Source organism: Sipha flava, unplaced genomic scaffold, assembly GCF_003268045.1.
Source record: "Sipha flava isolate LNK unplaced genomic scaffold, YSA_version1 3_pilon_pilon, whole genome shotgun sequence".
Lineage (NCBI taxonomy): Eukaryota > Metazoa > Arthropoda > Insecta > Hemiptera > Aphididae > Sipha > Sipha flava.
Window position 1 is genome coordinate 554,122 of NW_020273108.1, and position 15,923 is coordinate 570,044.

The following is a 15,923-nucleotide window of genomic DNA, read 5'->3' on the forward strand; positions in this document are numbered from 1 at the left end:
AAAAATAATATACATCGTATAAATATAATATATCCATTAAACAGTGCTCCTGGTGTTACAGTAATAATATCAATAGTAATATACTCGAGTAATAATATATAGTGACAACGACTATACATATATTATATAAGTATATACAGGGTTATTCAGATATACGTTATTAAATACAGTCTATTTCTCGGGCAACTCGTGTTTTCAAAAACATATTTAATTAATATCAAAATTGATTTTTGAGTTCTAAAATGTTAAAAATCCGGACAGGAAAATTTTTTTGACATTTCGATTTTCGAAAGTCGAAAATATTTGTATTTTATTTTAACAGCAGTCGATGATTTTTTAAAAATGTGTTTCTATAGTGGATAGGCGTTAAATAAATTGGAACGGTGGCAGAGAATGGGTATAAATCTTGGCACGTTACTTCGATCACATAAACTTAATTTACTTTTTTATCGACGAAATTCGCACTTGTAGTAGTGCTTTAAATTTTGAAAAAATTTAAAATGGAATATTTATTGTTGATCATTCATTTTGAAAAAAATATAATTGCATTCACGATAAAATAAGTTTTTGAAAAAATTTCTTAATCATTTATTATACTTAAAACCGATCAAATAATACTATTTTTGAAAACACGCATGCACGGAGCAAGAAAATTAACGTTTTATTTGACGAATCGAACACCCTGTACATATTATAAGCTTTTATGTTTATAACAATAATAACTAAACACGTGTTCATACTAATACCACGTGGGTGGTGCTTGTGCGAAAAAATAGTGGACTGGTGCAGGAATCGTGTACGTAATAAAATATACTTATTAAGTGGTGTTTTTTTTTTGTTTTTTTCATGTATAACAGACAAAACATGTGACTACCGCGTATTATACAATACATCACACGGTTTTGCATTGATCAAAAACAAGTTGGATTATAATTAATATACAAATGTTATTAGTACACTGTCGGTCTAATTTACGTAGTGTGCGGTGCGTTTTGCGTGTGCGTAAAATACATCTATACAACGCGATCGCGTGGTGCGGGTGTGCGGCGAGATAATTGTGTGGCGGCTACGCCGTCGCGTGTTGTCGTGCGATAATAATAAACTTGGAAAAAGATTCCGTGAGAACCGTCGTCGGCTCTTGGACTGTTCATTTACTACCAACTGTTATTATTATTATTATTATCATAATGTATTTAAGTTATACGCGATTGCTTTGGACATTTTTGACTTCACAACGTGTATGTTAATCAGTAATACCATGCGTCTATATGTATCCAAGAACGAAGAAGTACGTACCAAAGTTAGGCAAAAATTTTGAAGTACAACAAATAAACAAATACAAGATTTGCCCAAAGGTAATAGATTAAACCCAGATTCGCAATATAAAACTGCATATCACGCGATTTGAACTTGATAGTTTTGCGTTGGAAACCGAACTAAACAAACTGGCGAAAGTTTTCGGTAATCGCACCACGAGTGCACGGAAAAGTTTTAGACTGTATACGTACCTACACGTATCGATGGTACTGATGAAAGTTATACGCACTATGAACTACTTCTTCTTCTTCTTCTTATTCTTAGGCTTAAAACAGACCATTTAGGTCTAATGCCGCTTCTACAATACCTCTCCAATATCCAACTATGAACTACTATGAATTCGAAACTGTTGATTATGGTTTTCGTTTACGTAGTTCGGATTCTCGTAGTAAAAATCGATTTTACCTTGTACCGTGTACTACTTTTAAGACGAATCAACAGTTGTGTTCGTACATTAAAAATCACGTTTATCACGAAGAAATATTGCACGGATATTATGTTTATATGCATTAACCGTAGCGCACTCATCGTAAGCGAAAAAGGCCGATGTAGCGAACATCTAATGGGACGTTGAGTGATTTGTACTGCGGCAGGCAATCCGTACGGGATCGGTCAGAAAATGTAGTTTTTGGTCGAAAATATCACAATCGCGTGGATACATATCCCTCTGCCTCGGCATCACGCAGATCATGCCGGAAGTTCGCAGGACAGTAGTATAACAATATTTAGTTGTAATTATGGAATGAATTTGAATAATAATAATAATAATAATAATAACAACAATAATATCAGTACGACGAGCCAATGTGTCGACGACAACAACAATACATGTGCGTATCGCAAGCGCAACCAGGAGAGAGATTGAGCGTGGTGTGGAGGGGCTCGAAAGTTTTCTTACACCCAGACTTTTATTGTTCCTCATTTTTTTTTTTTTTTTTTTTAACGAGTTTTGCGCACCATTTCCATCGACAGGCGTGGAACAATTGAACATATAATGTGATTGACGACGAATTATAACACAGACGGAAGGCCGTTGGATCGTGACGACAGTGAGCTTTCTTAAGTATTTGGACACCATAGTTTGTGACGTGAATTCGAATCGATATCAAGTGTAGGACGGGATGGACGGGCTAGGGGGAGAAATCGGAAACTACAGGATCAACGGTATATTTGCATTACACGGAACGTCCGAGAAACTTCGGGTGCTTCGGGTCTTTAACAACGACGATGCCGCCGGGAAAACAAAACGTCGCAGCTAACCCTACTCCACCACCACCATCCCCGGTAACCCAGTCGCGGCCAAAGGGGTGCGCTTGTGCGAATGCGTGCGATTGCGTGCGTGCGTGCGTACGTGTGTCTGGACAAATCGTAGGTTAGGTACCGAGTACGGTCAACGTGACCGTGTGCTCGACCGTGGCCACGGGGTTGGTCGCCCGGCAAGTGTAATTGCCCTCGTGCGCCAACCGTATGCTCTCGATGAGTACCGAGCTGCTGTATTCGTTCTGATAGGACACGGACAGCGACGGCGAGGACGCCGGGTCCAGCGACTGGTTGTTTTTCAGCCACTGGATGCTCAGCGGCCCGTCGCCTTTGGTTATGAAACACTGCCATCCGACGCGCCCGCCTTCGTGGTAACCTTCTCCTATAGTGAACGGGTGGATGTGCGGTGGTTCTGCAATACACGTGTAGTAGTAACAAAGGTACAGGACGAACACTCCGGTGGTGTACGGGCGACCCGAGTGGACAATGGCCACCGTTTTGTGTGTATCTGGTGTGTGTGAGGCGTATCTGGTATACCGTTCGAGGGGAGGATTATGAGTGTAAGACTGTTGAAAGTTGCATTTTTTATAAACCAAAAGATACGGGAAAAAAAATTCAGACCGTTACGGGTAAGAAGTTCAACCCGTAAACCACTCATTCGGCACACCCTTGTGTGTGTGTGTGTGTGTGTGTGTGTGTGTGTGTGTGCGTGCGAGAGAAAAATGGTGCACGAGTGTCTTGTAGCTTTAATGGGGTGAACCGAAGCAAATAGTTTTTCGTAGTGGCCATTTATCATTCGGACTGTGATATAGTTGTTTCACACGTTTCAATAACGGTCTCGATTATGCGACATTCGATGCACACTCCCCTGTAATTTGAATGCATTTTTCAAAAAATTCGTTTTTTTCCCCCATAATGCCTATTATGGACTCGAAACCGATGGAAAACATCCAGAACGGTATGTGAGACGTCCTCATGAACTTTGAAGCACAATTCCGTTTTAGTTTTTTTTTGTTCTCAATTTTTGGTGTATTCATTTAAACAGCGAAACAAATTCGGAAAAAATAATGATAGAAATTATACGCTACGCCGTTAAATATATCATATAGATAAAAACTATTATACATAAATAAACTTTTATCGTAAACACTGATCTAAAATTTTCAGAATTAGTCTATTAGCCAAGTGTATATTTAACGACGGAATTTCATGAATTACAAGATTCGTTAGTAATTAATAGGGCCCGGAATTATATGCACTAAAAACGTATGAAATATGCTTACATTTATGCGATGGTTATCATTCAAATATGCATGTTTATTATTTATTAAATTTATTTAATTTTAAAATTAATAAAATTCATTAAATAATTAATATTCAACAAAAAATATACTTAAAGGTAACTTAAAAAAAAATATATAATATTTTTTTCTATATATCCATTATATTTCAGAAAAATACTAAAATATGCATAATAATTTGAAATGTTCCAAATATGCAAAAGTATGCCAAATTTATTTTCGCATACCAACACATTAGATTAAGATTCAAATTTCTGTCTTACCTAGCTACTTTTTAGTTTAATATATAAAAATATGCAAATGCATACAATTCCGGGCCCTAGTAATTAATAATAACGAGGAGAACGTTTTAAAGGATTAAATTAATTACAATTTAATTATTGTTATTATGGTTATAATTGTTAATTTTTTTTTTATTTTTATTATTGTTTGATTAAAGATGTTTATGGTCATAAATGAAATGGCAAAAATTTTAAATTGTTTTTAGGTGTTTAGAATTACTATGATTTATTCGAATCAGATCTACAAGGAAAAATATTCCGCAATGTAAGAAATATGTTTGTAAACATTTCAAACATATTTTTAATTTTTTTAGGCTTAAAAAATATAGTATGATGTACAATATACTGTTGAATAAAATGAATATCGCAGGACAAAATGATAATGTACAGAAAATGCAGATAACGGAATTTGATGAACATTATTAAAAGTTAAAGAAACTTAAAAAACGTTGCGTACATTTCCATTTAAAAAATTATGTACAGTAATTATTGTACTATTAAACCGATTTTGAACTATAAGGTTTGCTTTGTTCAATTAGTCCTCTAATAAAACACCGAACCCCGTTTTGGGCACGTTTAAAATACATGTGCACCGAAGACGATAACATATTATTCGAGGAATGTTTTTCCAATATTCAGCCGAATCGTTGAATTCACTTGTGACCGACGACGCTGACAATCAAATCATTGTACATTTAAGGGTAAATGCGGTACATGTCTAATGGATGGGTTCGATAAATCATCCCAGGTATTCCGATAAAAGATCCATGTACAGGGGGTAGCAAAAGTATTGTTTTGAAACCGACAGGAGTCGTGAAACGGATGAACCACTCATCGTCTGCGGAGGACGGGATTCGAAATTTTTCAAGAGTGATACACCACACGAACACAATGGGAGATGGGACGAAAGTCTCCCTGTTGGCGTATACGTTACAAGTACTCTTTGTTAACCTGATAAAAATAGTGCGAACGCGACCTGCTAGCATCCATTATATGGTTTCTAACAACGAGAATACCGGAAAGGGGAAGGGAAAAACAAAATGAAAATATCACCGCTGCACTTTAAAATTTTACTCGAGCTGGTGATGCAAAATAATATTACGTCCCGACCGTTTGCAGCCAATCGAGGACAATGCATCCTCCATACACCCGGATACTATAACGTTTCTCGAATTATTGGTACGTAACTTAATTCGGTTGAGTTGGGTAGGTAGGGTTCCATTATTGGACTAGTACCGTCATTAAGTGACTACTAAGACAGATTTTTTTTTCTGTTCTAGCTTTACTCATTTCGAAAGGGTGATTAATGAAAATACAAGAACGGGAATAATGTCTAGTTTGACGTTCATAAAAATGAACAGTTAATTTTATACAACTATGCGTATCTAGAGGAAATATTATGATGTAAACATAGTTTGGTAATACGAAGTGGGGGTGGGGAAAAAATAATAGTTTGAATTATGTTCAGGGCTTAAAAAATGTTATCTAAAATGTATGTTTATTTTAAATTTTTAATCGGTTTTAAATAAGATAGATGAGAGGAAATCTAGTTGGTGTGTATAAACAGTATCTGAATTATTATTGACTGCAGTAGATTCTTGAACTTTCATAGTTGTTGAAATTAACAATTAAATTCGTTTACGAAAAATCGATTTTGATGAAAAAGAAATACGATCATATAAATACGGGTCGCTTAAGCACGGTGTTCCCGTCATGGTTTTTGCACCCATCCGATGTACGTGGTTGTCAAAATGACCGATGGCACTTTGAAAGCCCGTTGTCGATTGTGGTTGATTTATTATTTATCGTGCTCCTAATCTGTTTCCATCCGAACGTAATGAAATCGAATGGACCGTGACACCAAATGATGAGCGTGCGGGGCGAAAAAAATGATCCGTTGACGGAAAACGTACAAAGAAACATTATACTATTTGGTAGCAGTAATTTTACACTGGAATCGCGTAAATGTAGACCGGTCTAGAGACTTCTGTAAATTTGGCGGATTGAAGTAAACGATTTATAAAAGAAAAAAAAAAAAGAAATAAATGATCATAAAAAATTCATTATGAACGGTTTTTTTTCGTAAGATTTTTAAAACATTTATTAAATTTATTACAAAATAGCACAGGTGTTATTTCGTCTTACGTTGTTTGTTAGAAATCCCATCTAATGAATGGAATGACCCACCTAAAACCTGAATTATCCCAAAAATAATTATAGAACTCTGTAAATAGTTATGTATATGTTATATGTTTTAGTTATGTAACATTTTTGTAAGTATAAATTGTTTAAGTTATAATACATTTTTTATCGGTACTTATTAATATTATTATGCTTTTACTGTGTTACTATAGGTTCAAACATTTTTTATGTGAAGCCACAAAAACTGCACACATCTATGTTGACCAACTCCGAAATGATACCAAACATTATTGTGGTAGGAAAAAACGAAAGTGCAATAAAACCTCTTTCTCCGTTGTTGAAATTCGTGAAGGGTTGCATCAAAGTGACCGTTTTTTTTTTTTTTTTTTTGTTACCTAACGTGTTTAGTATATTAGTCGGCAATAATTATGTTCAAGAAATCACGGCAATAGTAAAATTTTTAATATTATTTTACATTTTAAGGAAATTTTTCTTCGACGCATTCGAATACTGATAAGTATTATTTATCTAGGAATGTGTTCGATAATAAAATCTTGGGTATACCTCGCATATATTTAATTGTTAAATATTATGGAAATTATTTTTTTTTCTAGAAAAGGCCTTTGATTAGAGTCTAACCGTTATACGTGAAAATAGATAAATGTACTATGCTAGTGTTGTATTCGTAGAACAAACTATTAATAAGATAATAAATAATTAAATTAAAATTAAAAACTATTAAATGGTTAATATTTATCAATTTGTTTATAAATAAACAAACAAAAACTTAGCCTGGACTATTATTATATTTGTAGAGTACGCCTTTTTTTTTTTTTTTTTTTTGAGTCGATATTTTATTTTTTCATATTCAGTCACAATTTTGTTAACGTTATATATAATTTATGATAAATTTGTAATTCGAAACCAGTCACACTTTACATACATAATAATACCCCAGGCTAAGCTTATATTTGTTTATTTATTTATACACTGAGCAAACTATCATTACGTTAGGTTAGAAGTAATAGTTTTAAAAATAACCAACAAATTTGTTTAGTAAACAGCGTACGAAGATTTTCTATTCTCAGTTGCCTACAAATTAGTTGGACGATAATCGTCACCGCAGAAAATAAAAATCGTCGAGTTCTTTAGATAGGATTATCGAACAATAATACGATTACTGGAAAAATTAAAACGTTTTTGTATATAATGGCATTGTTTCTTGATCATTTGTTGTATTTATAGAGGTTTAAAATTTAAGATTTTAACATAAAAATATTGTCGTTTATAGGAAATCGAAAAATGTTTTTCTCACTGAGGAAATATTCGGACATTATTCCTATGCTAAATCCTAGGTGGTGTTTGCCATAAATTTTATCACGATATGTTAAAGTTTGCCAACATTATATCCGTGTTCATATTCTGTATGCTTGTTTAAATGGTTTAAGTATACAAAACACGGTGTTGATCGCTGCGGTTTCTATGTTTGAAAATTATTGCTGTCGCGGTTCATTCAGCAAACCCAATTGAAAATGTTTAAACGTTAATGTATTTGTTCATAAATTTGCCACTTGTGCAGGGGAATTTATCTTTTTAATTTACATTGCCTACCTAAATATTAACGTAACAGCGATTTACACGCCATATGAATGTTTTTAATTACAATAGCAACAATATGATTCAATCCATTTATAACATTGTAACTGTGTACTGAATGAACGTTTGTCGAGTTTGTGAATAATGATTATTTCCTGCAGTCGGATGATTGACGACGAAAGATTGTGTTTACTTTATATATATAGGTAGTTTATATTAGATATGAACTGCGAGGTTAACGAGCCGATAACAAGACCAATAAACTTAATTCAGCACTCCTTAATCAAATTTAATATTTTCAAATTAACATAACACATAAACAGTAACGAAAACTGAACAAATTTAAATAATAATACGTGATAAACACTGATCGCTGCATAGAATAAAAAATACGTAATAAGTATCAGAAAATAATGTAAACATTTTAAAAAGAAAAAAAATTAATAAAACATCAATTTTTTAAGATAATTACATGTTATCGTGATCTCAAAAATATCAGTAAGTATAATAATTTTTGAAAGTCAATGAAATTAATTGAAAATCTCGGCGGATCATTTAACTAGCGTAATTATTTTAGTTGATTTTCGTTGATGATCTACGATTTTTTTGTGATATAAATAAAAATTAATAATTACTATCGTATTGATCGTTATCGTAGTCGGGGTTACATTTTTTTTTCTTAAAATAATTATTACCAACTCGGTAATGCATAATATACGAATTTTTTCCAACACAATTAATCGCAAGATTTAGATGTATAATTTAATATTGTTTGAACCGATTTTAAAACATGACATCTTTAATAATGTTGGAAGTGATTCGTTAACGGTCGGTTGAGTTTGTAAAACGACTGAACGCGCAAATTTAGATTATTAGCCTCGAGTAATATCGATTAAGTGTACATAGCGATAAATTAGTTTTCACCTACCGGTTGCTAATAAAAAAAAAAAAAAAAAAAAAAAAAACAAAATATTATTATTTAAGAGAGATGTTTGTACACAATAATATGTGTGTTACGTACGTGTTCACGAACGGCAGACCGTATATTGTTGCCTTGAATTACAGGAGTACATTAATGATGTTATTTAATAATTATTATACATCACGATTCATAGTTATTCGATTACCGATAACGGAAATTTGTATTACTTACCTATTACGACCACTTCTACCGAAGCTTTAACTACGTGTTTATCGTTGCTCGCTTCGCAGTTATAGGTTCCTTGGTCGCCTTTCTTTTGCACGTTTTCGATGACAATCGAACCGTTAGCGAATACCTTGTGCCTCTTGTTCAGTGATTTTCCTCCGGGTAACCTCTTATTATCTGAGGGGGAAAAAAGCAAAAATTAAGAGCGCAGTATAACACAATAGCAGAAAGGGATGGGAGTACAATAATAACCAGTATCTTTGCGCACGGAGAGAGTGTACAGTTTATTCCTCATACATCCACACGTGTATACATGTGTTTATATATAGATATATATATAAATGTATTTATGCTCTTTTTGTACGTTATTTTTCTAAGCATTTCCTATTGTTCGTGACGCACTGGTAGAGTATTGTCACCGGAAAACAATACCATTAGAAAATAACAGAAGCAGAACAATGGAAAGGGTGAAATTAAAAAAAAAAGCAATAATCATGTACGTACATACACATACGTATCATTCCGAGTACTTAGGGGGAAAGCGTACAATGGCTTATCACTAAATTAATTTGGTTCGTGGCGGTGAACGAAGAACACAGGGACGGCGGCGGCGGGATAAAGAAAAAAAACATTTGTAATCTTCTCTTGACAATTTATCGAACATATATAAACATGAACGTGTGTCTGTATTTTAGGATTTTTTCCCTTTATAATACACCTACCTACTATATATGTGTACAGCAATAATAAGCAAACATGAGTCGGCAAGTATGTAAATCATAACATATTTAAATGACTATTTTTCCATAACGGCGATGGGCCAAAACCTTTGTGTACGTAAAAGAGTGATTATTCCAATGGAGTGCGATAAGGGTGTTCTGATGAACCTCTGGGCTGTAATTAGAAACCCGGTCTCACACAAAGTAAATGTCGAGTGGGAGCCTGATGTAACGCAACTCGCCCTCCGGGCACAACAATATGGACAATTTTCGTATAATGCTTACCCGTCATATGTAAACTACTTAATTACTTCAAGTGTTTTAGAATATCTCAATGTAAACCTGTACATTATTTATGAACATATAGTGCATAATATACCGGAGCACGGGATGATCATTCTCGTTTGAAACAAAACTACATTTTTATGTGTTTAAAATGAAAGTGCGCTAAATAGAACCCCCTTTCATTTATTGATCCACGGAAGCTTGTACCAGCATTTCGAAAATGAACATATGAACATAACGTGTTTAGAAACACCAGTGGTAATCGAATAAATGGAACGAAGACATTTGAGTCTATACGTTTTTTTTATGAATAATTCGGATAGAACTGTGAAAATAAAAGTTTAGTTTGTAACATAATACCAACTATATGTTGTTATGTTGAATAATCTAAAATAACAAGTCGATAAATTTACACGTTGTACAGTAGAAATTTGATGTTTTGAAGAACGATAAACGAAAAACTATTTTAATTATTTTGTGCGAAAGTATTAAGCGAAGAAAATTTTTTTTCTTGATTTTCAAGTTGTATTTTTAACTGTTGATTGTTTACTAATTTTGCATTATAAAATTGATTAAGAATTATTGATTAAGATTAAATGTCAAGAAAAATAGCTGAGCTAAAAAAAACCGATCCGGTTAGGAAACATCCTTATACAATTAAACGAGTCTTAAGTGAAAAAATTATATGTTAACTATTTATTTATATATTAACTGTTTTCATTATTATTAGATGACACAATATTATTGATTTTAAATCGAACCTTGAAAATATTTCTGCACCAAATCTAAAATGACAAAAAAAAAAAAAAAAAAAAAATTGAATATGAAGTATTTAATCACTGTAGGCCAGGCGTGCATAATCTTTAACAACTTGGGGATTACGTTCGAAATTTAAATTTATGCGGCATATTAGTTCATTTTGATAAAATATATAATAGTTGTATTACATTAAATTATTTTATTTTTGATCAGTTATCAAATTTATGACTTTTATTGAGTGTGTTTAAAGTATTGAATATTTGTGCATCATTTGTGTAGTATTTATCTAATATGTGAATTGTCCGTCTGAAGAGATAAATAATTTTCAGCAACTTTGTTTTTATGTATTTTAGTAAAAACTTAATACATCAAATTAGAAAAAAAAAACCGTTACCATTTTAATAAAATGGTTTTCTATCGTTCAGTGAATGACGTATTGTTTTTAAAATGTAACTGTGAGTCTTAAACTAAAATATTTTTCTAGTTCATTCCACAGTACGTATTCGTGGACTGCAAATATAATATTATAATAAACATACAAAAACTCTTAGCGTTTTCATGTGTACTTTTGTTATTATTATTATTATTTTTTTTTTTTTAAAAAACAATGTTGACATTTTTATTATATGCATTACAACAAAATATTTGATGGATTGTAAATTCCAGAAAAAATCATTTAAATAAAATTCGGTATCCGTGTCAAAAGTGAGATGAGTGGTTGAATGATAAACTGTGATTGATGACGGTGAAAAGAAAAAAAATGTTTTGAGTATATTTAAAAGTTGAAACCTTTTTGATGTTTTTAGTGGAAGGTTTAGTGCTTAATTCAAGAATAATGTATAATGACATTGAGTAGAATGTAGGGAAAAAACTACCATAATGACTCGTTAAAAATGGGGTTTGATAGCGGAAGGAAAAAGTTAAAAAAACACTTAACATTGTTGTAAAGACACTTCCATTGGATAGTGAATCGTAGTACAGTCCATCGGTAAAGGAAAATACCATATAGTTGAATAATTATTGGATAAACTTACAATTTCAAGAAGCACGGATTGGTTAAGCGTTCTGACCTGCTTACAAAGTTTACGCTTAACGGTTGATTGATTTATTCGTATTATTAAATTAAGGTGATTGTATGTATAAATATATGTATATTGTATATGGCAGTAGTAGATAAAACTCTCGATCGGATCGAGATCGAGAAATGTAACGTCTAACCGTCCGCGTGCACGTGAATCGTAATGACGTGGTATAGTGTAGTGATTATATTCCTACGAAAACTCTGAACGTCGTCTAAGGCTACGGTTACTATGTATACGAGTTCTGACGAATAATTATTCTGACGAATTTGTGGTCAGAACAAAGCGGTTACACTGTGCGCGGTTTTTGACATTCTGGTGGTCAGTATGTTTCTGCCACCCAGCAAAGATGGACGAACTTGATAAATTGTATTTTCTTGAAAGTCCGTTATTGAAATTATTGTTGTTAAATGGTGGAAAAACAGAGCATGTCAACGAGTTATTTTCTAGAAGAGACGACAAAGGAGAGTTTGAAATGTTATTTCAAGAATTGTGGGATCAACCGGAAAAGTTTTTCGAGTATTTCAGGATGAAACCAGAAACATTTAAATACATACTGGAGAAAATAGAAGAAAGTATTACAAAGTTCACTCATGTCCCACAAACACCTATTCTCATACACGAGACTGATTAATTTATCGGGATCCATGGTTCAAATAAATAAATAAATTGTAACAATTATATAATAATCAAATCTCGTCAAAACATTCACATTTCGGACGAAAAAATCAAATTTGTTTGAACGCTCAACTGTTTCTGACGACGTCGTGTATGTTGTGACGTACTCAACGCTACCGGTGTAAACGATCTCATTGAAAAACAGGCGTTTGTTTGTTTTGACGATACGTCAGAACTCGTCAGAACAATTATTCGTCAGAACTCGCATACATAGTAACCGTAGCCTAAAGCTCGTCCGCGGTGTAATCGAATTCATACTTGGCCGCATCGACGGACGAAACGGTTTTCTCAGGATCGTGATGCGCAAACACCAATAAATGTACTTATAAACATAAACATATAAAAGTGTATACTTTGATCCAACCAGGACTAAACCGAAGGCTGAATTATACTTGTAGTCCGATAGAGAATGATTTATCGATGTTAGCATACGATAATTATCTGGACAAGTAAAATATGTATTTGAGATACGTGTTTAGATACCTTGTAACTATCTGTCTAGATAAGGTAAAATACAAACAACTAAATGGTTTATCTAGATGAATTTCTCTAGATAAGTTCGAACACCGGGTACACTTCATATTGGTTGTAGAATACATTTAACGTAAACACGGAGCACGAATACCTTTCTCCCAGTTGATGTTGAAAATCGGATAACCGGATATCGGACAGGTCATCAGCAACTGTTGACCCGCACGTGCCACGATTTTCGGAGTTTTCTTTGCCACCGGATCGCCTGAAACACGAATGATAAATTTAATAAATGCATTAATGTATAATATGGAATCGTGCAACTATTGTAATACACGAAGCAATAATATTGAATTTTCGACTATTATCTGGACGTAGTAGTCATAGGTTAGGTATTATGAAATGTTAATTTTATCGAAACTAAGTATGTTTTACCCGTGATTATACAGTAAGCTTTAACATTATATATTTAACCCGTTGTTGGTACTCACGCTCACACAGATAATATTTTGAGTGTAATTCGTAGAAATATTATTGAATTAATCCGATACTATTAATACCTTTAAATAATATGTCTATAAATATTTACAAAAATAAATGATAGCACTAATTTTCATACTCGATTAGTTATTGATCGACAAAATCGAAAGTACCGATTGAGTGAGCGTCACGCTAACACAATACTACGAGTACTTTACGCTTTCACACCACGAGCATATGCGTATCCTGCTATAACAATGAAAACCAAGCAAACATTTCAGACGGTAAATATACCTAAGATGATCAATTCAACAATCACTGCATTTCTTTTTATATTCAGTTTTATATAATTTATATTACTTTGTAAATAAATAAAAAATTAAAATAAATTTTAAATTTTTTTAATTTTAATTCATTATCTATAAATATAACATAAAATTACTAAGTACTTTTTAGTAAAGGATAAAAAAAATACATATTTTTATGCACGATTTTATTTTATTAATTGATCACGCAATTAATAATACTATAAAGAGCGAAATGTGAACGCAACGCTCACAGTGTACCAACCGTGTTACGAATTGCATATGTACTGATGACGGGTCAAAAGCTACGAGCTTCCTAAAGCCAATTATTTATTTTAAAACTTTACAAAAAAACCGTTCGAAAACTATTGCTAATCGTCAGCAAAGGAAATCGTTACAACTGAGTGTTGTTAAATTTTTGGCATTTTGTGAGTTTTAGATTTTCATTCGATAGAAGCGAAACACTAAAATCGCGTCTGACTTATCAATTTTAATATTTTTGAAAAACTGGTTTCTTTCGTAAGAATAAGGGGAGTATAAGATATATTTCCGCTGTAATATTTTAAATACTTCCTTAATTATTACGAAAAACCAATGCAATACACAAAAAATCTGGTTTTTGTTATTTGAAAAATTAAAACTACTATGTGACGATATAAATGATATTAAAATGAACATTCAAATACTTAGTAATTTCATGAGAATCGTAATATAATGGAGACTTTTATTTAGTTCACTTAGTACCGAGTTTTACAATGATATGTGTACTTATATATTTTAAAAAATGTGTGTCTAATCGAAAAACACATATCTGTATATTATCATGTTTTTTACACGGTTTCATAATCCAGCTGTATGTGAATCTTCCGTAATCCATTAAATTAGAGACGGGGCGTAGTGTTTACGTTACATTCAAGGCCGGTGATTAATTTAATTTATATCCACCCCATTACATTAATTAATACCACAATTAAGATATTATAGTTTATAGTTTATATAAACATATACGTTTGACCATTAAATAGGCCCGTAAACAATAATATATACTATAATATTACGTGTTATACACGATGAACATAATATCATGAATACAACATGAGAAAATCTTATACATGGAACAAAATCCGCAGTAGGAAGTGAAAAAATGAAATGAAAATTTTGAAGCGAAATCTTTTTCAACCTTTTTCATATTCAAGAATCATTTCCAGCAAAATATTCACATCGTAATCACTGTTATTTGGTACGCGCTTATTGTTTAGTATTTAAACTTTGTAGCTTAACGCTCGAATATACTCGACGTGCGAAACATTTTGAGCCTAAGTACCGGAGTTCACTGGGTACGTCGATTGTAAGGATTATTATTACCGTTATTAAAATACAATATATTATGCTTACTCGGGCGTCCATTTATACCACCGCTATGAGATTTACGCGGAAATTCGCGCTCATACGTAACGGATGTAAATACGTGCGCCGTGAGGATGCATTCAGTTATACAAAACTACCGAAACGAATATTGGCATCGTTATACTATTATATGTGTTTGAGGAAACTTTTACTGGAAACCGCAAACGGATGTATATATTGTCACGATGAAAAATTGTTCTTCTGCGATTTTTTTATAACTCGTAAAAATCTATGATCAAGTGTGAAATTAAAGTTCGTGACTTTTTCCGGTCGAATAATTAAACGTCTGTCAGATGTATAATGCGATGTTAGCATAGGCGGATATGAGGGGGGCTTGGGGGCTTAGACCACCCAAATTGTTAAAAGCCCCCCCCCCCAAAATCGAAACTTTGTTAGAAATTTATTTCGTTGTTTTTATAATTTATTTATAATTATCTGTTCATTTTTTTTGAAAATCGTAAAATAAAAAATAATAAAAAAACTATTTACAATAGCATTAACAATACCAATTACATAGTTTGGCTACTTGCGAAAAAAGATTCAGTGCAATGAAAAAAATAAAAACTTGGTTAAGGATATTGTTGGTTTAAGATAGGTTCAGCAATCTTTCAATACTATATATTGAAAAAGATATATCGAAAAATATATGGTAAAAAGTGATGATATTTTGAGTATCTTTGCTAATACAAATAGTTA

At 32.5% G+C, this 15,923-nt stretch overlaps 1 protein-coding gene across 4 annotated transcripts in view; it reads right to left on the reverse strand.

Moving 5' to 3' along the window:
* LOC112688762 (Down syndrome cell adhesion molecule-like protein Dscam2) overlaps positions 1-15,923 on the reverse strand; it is a 366,044-nt gene that overhangs the window by 29,869 nt on the left and 320,252 nt on the right. For 3 of the 4 annotated variants that reach the window (XM_025562113.1, XM_025562116.1, XM_025562112.1), the window contains 3 exons: positions 13,190-13,300; positions 9,051-9,221; positions 2,699-2,989 (listed from right to left, as the gene is read on the reverse strand). In XM_025562113.1, the coding sequence (XP_025417898.1) occupies positions 2,699-2,989; positions 9,051-9,221; positions 13,190-13,300 (573 nt within the window). The remainder of the gene's footprint in view (positions 1-2,698; positions 2,990-9,050; positions 9,222-13,189; positions 13,301-15,923) is intronic. The other variant, XM_025562115.1, reaches the window with a different exon arrangement.